The 12,049-nt window shown below is 40.0% G+C and overlaps 1 protein-coding gene across 1 annotated transcript in view; it reads right to left on the reverse strand.

The window, feature by feature from the left end:
* SNX6 (sorting nexin 6) overlaps nt 1–7,406 on the reverse strand; it is a 60,940-nt gene extending 53,534 nt beyond the window's left edge. Inside the window, exons 1-2 of the mRNA XM_069464176.1 lie at nt 7,374–7,406; nt 7,170–7,217 (exon numbers count right to left, since the gene is read on the reverse strand). Coding sequence (XP_069320277.1) covers nt 7,170–7,217; nt 7,374–7,379 — 54 coding nt within the window. The 5' untranslated portion in view covers nt 7,380–7,406. The remainder of the gene's footprint in view (nt 1–7,169; nt 7,218–7,373) is intronic.
* Nucleotides 7,407–12,049: the final 4,643 nt, after the last annotated feature.

Here is a 12,049-nt window from a genome sequence, read left to right on the forward strand (position 1 = left end):
GCTTTTGACAATGGTATACTGTGTTTCTGTTTGAAGTGGAATTTGTGAATAGTTGCACAGCTTGACAGTAGTTTTTAATTCTGTCTGCTTAACAGCCCATCCTGTCAAAGACCAAGAGAACGCTGAAGAAAACAGATTTTTTTTTTTTTGAGGCAGAGTCCCGCTCTGTCACCCTGGCTAGAGTGCCATGGCGTCAGCCTAGCTCACAGCAACCTCAAACTCCTGGACTCAAGCAATTCTTCTGCCTCAGTCTCCCAAGTAGCTGGGACTACAGGCATGCGCCACCATGCCCGGCTAATTTTTTTCTATATATTTTTAGTTGTCCAGCTAATTTTTTTTTTATTTTTTAGTAGAGACGGGGTCTCACTCTTGCTCAGGCTGGTTTCGAACTCCTGAGCTCAAACGATCCACCTGCCTTGGCCTCCCAGAGAAAACAGAGTTTTTAATGAGGATTGGGAATTGAAGTATTATCTCTTTTTTTTTTTTTTTTTTTGCTAAAGATAAGATGATTTGCTTGCTTTGTGATACTGCAATATCAAGATTAAAGAAATTCAATGGTCATCAGCATTATAACACTCATAAGGACTACCAACATTTTAAATTAAAGGGAGAGGTGTGAAAGGTTGTATCGCAGAAATTAAAAGATGAAAAGCAAAAGTAAAGACAATTCTTTCAAGCAGCAGTAAGATCTGGAAATAATGCCACTGAAGCAACTTATAAAGTAGCTTAGATACTCAGGAAAAAAGGGAAGCCATTCGATGATGTAGAAATTGTGGAAGAACGTATTGTCTGAAGTTGTAGTATGCTTAGACCCCAGTAACATTTCAGAGTACAAACAACTGCCTCTTTCAAGGAGAACCACAACTGATCAACAGCATGAATTAGCCTTCAACTTAACAGAACAACTTCATGCAATACTTCAAAGGGAAATCGCTTTGGATGAATCAACTGATACTGCTGACTCGGCACAGGTTTTATACTTCATTTGGGCCATAACAAATTTTCTTTGCTACAAAGACCCAGTGCTTTCGGCACTCTTGCAAACAGAATACAGGGAATAGATATCTTCAACAACTTTCAAGATAAATGTTGCAAAGCTGGACTGACTGTATTTGGTAAATTTAGTGAGTCAATGTACAGATGGTGCACATTCTTTTTTTTTTTTTTTTCTTTTTTGAGACAGTGTGTCGCTTTGTTGCCCTGGCTAGAGTGAGTGCCGTGGCGTCAGCCTAGCTGACAGCAACCTCTAACTCCTGGGCTCAAGCAATCCTACTGCCTCAGCCTCCCGAGTAGCTGGGACTACAGGCATGCGCCACTATACCTGGCTAATTTTTTCTATATGTATTTTAGTTGGCCAGATAATTTCTTTCTATTTTTAGTAGAGACGGGGTCTCGCTCTTGCTCAGGCTGGTCTCGAACTCCTGACCTTGAGCGATCCACCCGCCTCGGCCTCCCAGAGTGCTAGGATTACAGGCGTGAGCCACCGCGCCCGGCTGATGGTGCACATTCTATGACAGGAAACGAAACCGCCCTTCAACAATGCGGTGAGAAGAGGTAAGAATTGTGGTAAGGGTCTAGCAAAACTAATGTATAGGCCTAGCTAAAAATAATGATAGTAATTAGTTACTGTAATTACCAATTTGGAACCATGCAGCTGGTAGTCATAAAGATTCTTAACTTCTCCCCATAGCTGGTGTCCATAAAGATTCTTAACTTTCTCTGTAGATAACATGACCTTTTTGAAACCTAAAGGTAGTTTTTAAGATATCTTCCAGGCCCTGCATCCCAGTGGATCGACTGGCCCACTCAGTCCAGCGGCCCACACCAAGAAACTGACTCAACTAGAATTGTGACCCCAGAGACTAGAGCAACACAAGAAGATGATTTCTACATCCCTGTAATTTTGCCCCAATTAACAAACCTAATTGCCTAATCCTTTGCCTGTCAAACTACTTTTAAAAACCCTGTCTTCCAAATTCTCGGGGAGGCAGATTTGAGAAATTTCTCCCAGCTCCCCGCTTAGTGCTATGCAGAATAAAGACTCTTTCTTTGCCTTATAAACCCTGCTGACTCAGTGTATTGGCTTCCTCTTGGACAGCGGACATATGAACCTGGTTGGGTAGCAACAGAAACATGAAAGGTTTATTGCACAGATAAAAAAAAGTATTAACAGATCCAAGACGTTCCCATTTCTTCTCATTGTATCTTGCACCAGCAAAATCTCTGTGTTAAAGCTACTATTTTAAGTGACACTTTGCAAAAAGTTATAAGTATTAACAGTGTTTGTGCAACACCGAATGGTCACTTTCGTAACATGCTAAAATTGAATAAGGTATTTAATGTGGATTTGCTGTATCATTCCAAAGTGTGCTGGCTATCGCAGGGACAGGTGTTATTCAAAATTTTATCTCTGTGAGAACAGATAGTTAAATTTTATGAAGAACAGAATCAGCAATGTGAATTAATGAAAGATGATTTCTGTAGGAATGCAGCATTTCTGTGTGATATAATGTCAAATCAAAACGACTTGAATATTTCTTTGCAAAGTAAAACTAAGTCTATATATGTGGCAAAAAAATCCAAGCATTTCAAAAAAGCTATCATTTTTCAAAACACTTCTTCAAAAGTAAATTTCAGAGGAACATTTTCCCCAGTTAGCAAAGGTCACTGATAAACAAGATGTTATAGTCGAAATATTTGAATACACAGCTGTTATTGACCTGTTAATTGGAGAATACAAGGAAAGGTTCACTGACTTTGAGAATCATGACATCACGCTCAAATTAGCATTTCAGCCTCACCTAGTTGATATCGCCAAGATACCTAAAGAACTACAGATGGAATTGATTGAGCTCTCAGTAGATGACATTTTAAAGTCATTGTTTGATGCTAAGAAAGATACAACTGAAACATGGAAAAATGCAGAATACCCACACCTTCAGCAACATGCCCGAAAAATGCTTTCTTGCTTTTCAACCGCTTATTGGTGCGAATCTACATTCTCCTTCCTAACCCAAATCAAGACGCCCTTAAGGTCACAAATGACTGATACCCATCCAGAGGATCACCTGAAACTTCGGACCTCCAAGCTGCAACCAAATATTAAAATGCTTCCCAACAAAAAGCAGACACAACGAAGTCATTAAAAGGTTAGTTAACTTTAAAATTAACAAATAGTTTTCATTTTTTGAAATTAAGTACACAGTGTAGTTAGATTTTTATAAAATAATGTACATTTTTAAGTGTATCTAATTGAAGTTTCTTGAATGCAGCCTTATTTGATTATAGCTAAATTAATGCAGCCTTCCAACATGAAAAGGTTCCCTACCCCTGGGTTAGACAACATTTCCAAGGTGAAATTAACTGGCCTCAGTGACTGTTCTGCTGTTAAGATGAAGGATATGATCAGAGGTTTCTTGCCTGCACAACTGGAAAATGATGCCATTAATGAAGATAAGGAATACAGAGGGAGCAAAGCTAGGAGTCCAGGAGAAGGTGTAGTTACTCCACCTACAGTCATTTCTAGAAACAAACATATTATTTAGAATTGAAATAAAATGCTAAGAGAGAATTATGCCATCACTCTGGCATGTACTGGTCTTACTCAACAAGCACATCAAAGCAAAATATGTCCAGTTCAAAGGGCTCATTTTGTTTACTAAATAGTATGTTACTATCCTTCCTTCATTTGGGGGAAATAACCTATTATGTAGAGGTGGGGCTGAAGAGATCAAAACGTGGCCAATAATTTTCAATATTGTGTATTCTTAGACCCTGTTTCTCACAAAATAGTATTTTTCTTAAGGCTATAAGCTTCTGTTCTGATCCAAATATCATGACAAAAATGCTTAAAGATTTACGTAAAAACATTAATTTTGCTTATTTGCAGCTTTGTATGAAATGCTTATATTATTTTTGAATCTGTGATGTTCCCTTTGCAACTCATATCAAATATGTATTTCATGCTTTTTCTCTACTAGAGACTTACTAAGACTCCCTTTCTTAAAAGGCTGAACAAGATGATCTAAACTAAAAGTGCAATACCTAAGGGTTCTAATTATGGCAATCTAATTCTATCAGGACAAACACAATATAAGGAAATTTAAAACAAACCAGATATTTCTATTCCTGAAATGAGGAAATGGCAAGATAACTTTGTGCAGCAGTAATCAAACTTTTGTGCACAAGAGAAACTTCTCAGGTGCTTGTTTAAAAAAAGCAGTTATGGCCGGGCACAGAGGCTCATGTCCATAATCCTAGCACTTTGGGAGGCCGAGGTAGGAGAACTGCTTGAGGCCAGGAGTTTTGAGACTAGCCTGTGCAAGACTGAGACCCCATCTCTACAAAAAATACAAAAATTAGAGCTGCTTGGGAACCTGAGGCAAGGAGGATTGCTTGAACCTGGGAATTTGAGGTTGCAGTGAGCTATGATGACACCACTATGCTCTAGCCCAGGAGACAGAGAGCAAGACCCTGTCTCAGAAAAAAAGAAAAGCAGTTATCTGGCTTCTTCCCCACCCTAAGAGATTCTGATTTACTGAGGTTGTGGAACCCAGAAACTTTTGTTTTTCAAATACCCCAGGGGATTTTGATGCAGGTGTTTCAAGGCCACTTTGAGAAACACCTGAAATGGCTCTGACGTCAGAAATGTGGCTTAAAGTCCAGCTCTCCCATCACTGCTGTGTGACCTCAGACTACTTAGTTTCTCTAAGGTTTTGATTCCTCATATGAAAAAGGGGGATATCAAAGGCTTTAGAGGAATGATGAGAGATTAATGAAACAATGCTTATGCAATGGTTAACACAGTGCCTGGCTATAATTACTATGATTCACCCAGTTCCATAGGTCAAAAATAAGGAAGAACTGGACATGTGCACATATTCATCACTGCATTCTAAAAGCTTTCTAAGGGTGGACACGGTGGCTCATGCCTGTAATCCAAGCCCTCTGGAGGCTGAAGAGGGAGGACTGCTTGAGTTCACGAGTTCGAGACTAGCCCAAGGAAGAGCGGGAGCCTATCTCTACTAAAAATAGAAAAAAAAAAAAAAATTAGCTGGGCGTGGTGGTGTGCAACTGTAGTCTCAGCTAATCGAGAGGCTGAAGCAGGAGGATCGCTTGAGCCCAGGAGTTTGAGGCTGCTGTGAGCTAGGCTCATGCCAGGGAACTGTAGCCTGCATGCCAGAGCGAGACTCTGTTTCAAAAATAAAATAAAAATAAAAGCTTTCTAGTTAATTACAGTTTTGGCCATTTTCATTTTAAAAGTTTTGTCTACAGGATTCTACAAGAATCTCCTGGTCAGATGAACTCTTTGTCTTCTTTTCCCTTTAATATTGTAATACATGAAAAAAGCTTCTGGACACATTACTTAAGTGCTTCCAGTTCCATAAGCAAACCTTACCAAAGGCATAAAGCCATGAACATAAATATTCACCATAAAATACTTTACTTTTCATAACATCAACATAAATACTCAAAAAAATTAATGCTTTTACTGAACATTAGTCAGATTTTACAAGAGCAAATCCTATTTGCTTTTCCTGATAGGCCACAAAAATAAGACACAAACTTGTTATATAAATAAAGAAGACCATATGTTTTATATTTAGAAAAATCAGTTTAGTTGTGCTATAATCAATTAATCTCATTTTATTAAATAACTCTGGTTTCCCGTTTTAAAATCCAAAATTTATAAATGTTCATCTAATTCTCTTGTCTTATCCCAGAAGATACATATACATATTTACACACATACATTTATTTATAATTCACTAGAAACTAAACATTTTAAAAACTAGACATTCTATATGATGCTTTTGCACTAACCAGAAATTCTAAATAATGCTTTTGTGTAAACTGAGAAATTAATTTATCCTTTATAAAAGTATGCAGCACCCTTTGCATCTTTCTTATTATTTAAGAGCTTCATAAAGGTCAGCAGTTCATACTAACTGCCTCATCTCATATTACAGACAGCAATAATACCCTACAATATTTTATCATCTATCAAAAACCCACTAACAGATGTGTTTCTCACATTATCTAAGGTGGATAACAAAAAGTAAAACAGAAAACTAAAGTGCAGGCTTTTAAATGTGAAGGAACCACGGAACCTTGCTGAGCAGCAATTATCTCATATCAATATTTTTCAAGTGCTCACTTGTACCAGGCCCTATATTACCACGTTTCAGTCAAAGCAAATGGGGGTGGGAGGGAGGAATGGGAGCCTTTCTGAAGTGGAATGCAACTAACCTCAAAAGGACACCAAGGACAGAAAGGTACTTACTGGGGTTTGAGGGTTACAAACTTTCAGTTGTAAGATGAGTAAGTTCTGGAGACCTAATGTACAGCATGGTGACTAAATTTAATAACAACATATACTTGAAATTTGCTCAGAGTAGATCTCAAGTGTTCTTCCCCCCAAATGGTAACGAGGTGAGGCGATGTATATGTTAGCTTGACTGTGGTACTCACTTCACAATGTATATGAAAATATCATGCTGTACATCTCAAATATACACAATTATTACTTGTCAATCATATCTCAAAAAAGCTAAGGGGAAAAAAACAACACTACGGAAACCCTGCAACAGATGTAGATGTTTCTGGATATTAGAAAAAGTAAAGATACCCTGGGCTACCAGCACTTTGCAAAATCTGGCAGGGCACTGGAGAAGAGTTGTGATTCAACGACTGTAAAATTCCTTTGCCAAAGGGTAATTGAGAATAAGCCTGTACCATATCTGTTTTATAGAGAGAGAGAAGAGCGGGCAGGACGAGTTTGAGAGGTCCATACCAGGAGAAAATTGAGGGTGCCGCCAGGAAGGTCTGAGAATAGGTTTTCATAGCCCCAAAGTGGCGAGGGTGGGGGCGTTCCAGCTCCCGCCTCCACTTCCACATCCCATTCTGCACCCCGCCCCAGGCGAGGGAAGAGGGCCACAGGAGGGCCCACAGGAGGCAGGAGACAAGAGAGTGGCCGCTGGTCCCCCAGAAATCACACCGGCCCCCAGGGAGGAAGGGCTGCAGGAGGGCGGGGCGCGGTGCGGCCAGGAAACCGAAAGGAGGACGACACGGAGGGAGTGCCGCACGGCGGGGGACCCCTCCCCAAACCACACCCGGGGGCCGAGGCTGGGGCGGGAGGGTCCTGCGAACAAGAAGGAGGCAGAACTTACTCCGCGGTCCTCATCCGAGAGGAAGTCGGGGCCGTCGTCCAGGCCTTCCTGCGGGGTCGGCGGGCCCGGCACGCCGGGGGAGAGGATGGGATGGGGGAGACAGAAAGGGAGACATTAGTACCAGGCCGGTGCGGTCCCCGCGCCCGCCCCACGCCCGCCGCCCCCACCGCGCGCCCGGGACTCGGCGCCGCGGAGAACACCCACCATCATGGCTGCTCCGAGGCGAGGGCCGGCGCAGGCGCGCACCTCACCGCCAGCCCGAGGGAGCCGGCGGCGGCAGGCGGGGCGGGGCCGGCGACGGCGGGCGGGGCCGGGTCTCGGAGCAGTCCCGCCCTCCCCGCGCTCGGGCCCGGGTCGGTGAGCGACGGCGGAGGACGACGAAGCCGTGTGACCAAGGTCGAAGCACCTAAGTGAGGGAGGGCACGAAGGCCAAGACCCACATGGCTGGGGCGGCTCGCGGCTGGCGGGCTCTGATCCGGGAAGGGCTGAAGGCCACCGAAGGAGCTGTCCAGTTCCCTTGCCCCGAGGGCTCAGCGAGGAACCTTGCAGGCGCCCTCTGGAAACCACAATAAATCATCTAGTCTTTGTATTGTGCCACAAGATAATTAATCACAGTTATTATCATTTTGTCTATGGAAGTTGCAGGAACCAAGGGCAACTGCACACAGTCAGCAGTCAGGGGCTGTAATCAAGCTTTTACTGCTGGCGAGGTAATAACTACCTCAGGGTTTGGGGTACTATAAAAATGAGCTGTTCTCATTACAAGAGTATTGCTTTATTCAGTGAAATTTCCCCAGACCCACTATAGGTGTTCAGCTGGAAAGCACCACTCAGGTAGTATCCACAGGCATTTCAAACAAGATAAAACATTCTTAATCCCTGCCCCCCCCTTACCTCTTTCTTTCTCTCTCTCTCTCTCTCTCTCTCTCTCACACACACACACACACACACACACACGCGCGCGCGCGCGCGCGCGCAATTCCTGTGCTTCCATTCAGTTAATGGTGCAACATCCTCAGCTGTTCAGACCAGAAACCTAAGTCCCATTGAAATCCTTTCCCTCACTCCCCATATCCAACCAAATCGTATTGCTTTTACAGTCGATTCTCTTCATTACCTCTTGAATTGGTCCCATTTTTCCAACTTCTACGGATTATCATCAACATCTCTTGTCTAAACCTTTGCAATACTCTCCTAACTTTTCATATTTTCCATCTCTCTTTCCTCTATTCTACACAGTGCTGCCAGTTTTCCTCCTAAAACACAGATATCAATGATTATGCTACTACCCTGTTCAATAATCTTTACAAGCCTCCATTATTTCACGATCCAACTCCTCAGCCTGTAATTCTAGGCCCTCCACATTTGAATCCCTCCCTGCTTCTCCTGGCCCGCCACCCTATCTTATTGAATTGAGGCTCTCAAAACAATAATATTAAACTTACCAATATTTTCACAAACTACCTCTTGTAGGTTTCATTTTGTATGTCATGAGAACTGAGGCATAGAGAGGTAAAGGCTGAGTCACCGACAAAGGCTACTCTTCAATACCGTGGGGAGAAGGACTTTATCTTTTGTCTTTTGTTTGTTTTCCAGGGCATTGTAATGACTACTAAAGTAGTCTTTTTCGCTGGGAGTCATGAGCCATCATGCAGTGTCAGTTGTAATGTGATTAAGTGTCAGGAGGAATGTTCCAGTAATTTGTTACTGATAAAAAGTGCCAATATTTCAAACCAACAGTGGCAATACAACTGATAAGAGGGTTGTGGACAAAGGTTGAGAAGTGCCACATACAACCACCTCAAATGCCTCTTATCATTAACATAGAGTTTTAAATTTCCACATTTAAACAAAGTCCAGAAACACTGTAATTCTCAAATGCCAGACCTTTAAAATCACTAGTTATGAAAATCACTAGTTATTTAAAATACACGTAGTACAACTAAAATTATCAACAAAGATATATGGTAATTACCGCAGCTATAATTCATAGCTGAAAACTCACATGGGTAGAGAACTCAACCTTGAAATAATAAAGTTGTTAATTAATACCTGAGCTTTCTTTTCTGAGCAAAGGTCTCAAGCTATATTTGTGAATGATAAAAAGGAATTATCAGTAAATTATACTAACAACTATCAAAAAGACAAGTTACAGAAGTTAAGGAATTTCAAAAGAAATTAGATAACCTCACATTACAGATTTTTCTACTATTTATAAAAGAAATAAAGAAGATATTAAAGCTGAACCATTCCTCTAATAATTTTAACCAAATAATAAATTTTTCATCATGTTTTGATAGATTTCTATGAAGTTATCTACTTCTATACAAATATCATGAACAAATTATGTTGAATCAAAGTCTGGTTACTTGATAGATTTAGATACGTGAAAGTAAAATGTTATAATTGTGAATACTTTCTCAGTAGTGTGCTTCAAAACAAATGTATTGGAAGGTTTTAGAGAAGAGGAAAATTTTAGAGACTAATGAATGAGTTACTTTTAAATTTTAAAAATAAAAAACGGTATTTGCTTTAACATTTTGTCAAACAAAATTAAGTTTTTCTCTAGAAGAAAAACTTTAAAAATATGAAGTGGTAATGACTTAACTAGTTGTAGAAGAAAAATGTTTAATTCCTTTCCTTTTATCATGTTCTAATTAAAGAAAATTTCACCAAAACTTATTTTTATCAGTTTCTCACTTACTCAAATTCTAGGAGGTCCATTTTGTTTTGGACAACCTCTGAGTCCTAATTCTTCCCTCATTCTCCCTGGGAGTTATGCTACAACAAAATTCTATATAGAAAGATTGCTGAACTCTATCTTTTTCTGAGTGTACTATATCAATCAGGATGTTTTCAGTTGCAAGTAACAGATAACATCAATTCAAATAAACTTGAGCAGTAAGGAAATTTATTATTTTACAACAAGAAAAAAATCAAGAAATAAGGTGTCTCTGGGCATAATACAATCATTGGCTGAATGGTGTAATCAAAAATCCAGATTCCTTCCAACTCTTCACTCTGCCACCTTCAGTGACAACCTCATTCTAAGGCTGGTTCTCCTCATGGTCCAAGATGACTTCTGTAGTTCCAGCTTTTACATCTTGACATAACAACATCCACAAGCAGCAAAACAACCTGCTCAGAAGCCACCCCTGCCTTCCATATGCCTCTCATATCTCATGGACTAGAACTAGGTCATGGCCACTTTGTTCATTAATGTGATATTTATTATTTCTTCTTTTGTGAATTACCTATTTCTATTCTCCGCCTGTATTTTTTTACTATGGCTTTGTGAAAGCTCTTTATATATTAAGGATAAAAGCCCTTTGTTAGGTATGATGAAGACATATGTTTAAATTAACTTTGCTTTTTAATTTTAGGTTATAATGTTTTTGACATGCACAAGTTTTTAAACTTAATGCAGTTAGATCCATCAATCTTCTCCTTTAGGATTCTTATTTTAGTGATAATGCCAAGAAAGACCTTGCCTATCCCCAGATTAGGTAAATATCCACTAATTTTTTTTTCCCATAAGTTTCTGTATTGAAAGTTACTGACTTCAGTTAATGGACCAAATCAGGTGAACAAAATAAATTTCTCAACCTTATTACTCCTTCATCTTCCCCCATAACCTGGGCATTAAAAAAAATAAAAGCATAAGCACAGTGGCTCACACCTGTAATCCTAGTATTGTGGGAAGCTGGGGCAGGAGGATCTCTTGAGGTCAGAAGTTTGAGACCAGCTTGAGCGAGACTGAGAGCCCATGTCTACAAAAATAGAAAAATTAGCCCGGTGTGGTGGCGTGCGCTCGTAGTCCCAGCCATTCTAGAGGCAGAGGCAGGAGGATCACTTGAGTCGAGGGGTTTGAGGTTGCAGTGAGTTATGATCATGCCACTGTACTCTAGCCTAGACAAAGAGTGAGACTCTGTCTCAAAAATAAATAAATAAATGAAAGCAAACCACACTTTATTTAAATAAATCAATAAGCAAGGAAGTGCCACAGGCACCATATCTGAAAGGTCAAAAAAGTAAAAGTCATGTCTCAGCAGAATGAGGGTGGAAAAGCTAATGTTCCAGAAATTTAAATTATTTCTTAGAGAGATAACTCCCACTTCCCTGGGATTCAGACCTGGGAATCAGCGCGAATAGTGAACCAGCTTATCTTGACCGTGGTGCCTGGAGACTAAGAGAAGTGACATCTCTACAGAAACCTGATCCACATGTGGATTTATTGATTAATGTCAGTACCTCTACTTCTTAGGAAGAATTCTATTTGGAAGCCAAAGATTATTGAACTGAAGTCTAACACACTATCTTTCACCTATTTTTAACATAAGTTCCTAAAGGGAGAGACACAGAGGACAGCTTAACTTTGTTTCATGCCTAGAACAGCCACATTCTATTAAATTATTTCTAAATTACATTTCAATATTGCTGATTTTATGAACTGATTCCTCCATCACAAAGTTGCAATGGAGACACAAGATATAAAACCTGGAGAAAATATGGTAAAGGAAGTGCCTAAAACATGACACTCATAAGTGGTCAGCAATTCAAGATTCCCCAATCCCTTCAACCCTAGGTGGGAAATGCTTCAGTGAAAGAGAAACCCAGCTCTATTTAGATATATTTTCTCTTATCTTTTATCATATTCCATTATTTCACTTTAGGATCCTGGCCCTAAAGAAAAAGCAACAAGAAGAGTGAAATTCTTTAGAAAAATTTTTTGAAATAAAATATCTGGTGTAATGATTTTATTTGCATTCTAAGTACAGTGACACAGAAGAATTTTACCTTTCAGAAGAATTCTACCCAGAGATAATTCTAATTTTTTTAAGTCAGAAAAACATCTCAAACATTCATTTCCCAAATTTCCA

This window comes from Eulemur rufifrons, chromosome 2 (assembly GCF_041146395.1).
Source record: "Eulemur rufifrons isolate Redbay chromosome 2, OSU_ERuf_1, whole genome shotgun sequence".
Taxonomy (NCBI): Eukaryota; Metazoa; Chordata; class Mammalia; order Primates; family Lemuridae; genus Eulemur; species Eulemur rufifrons.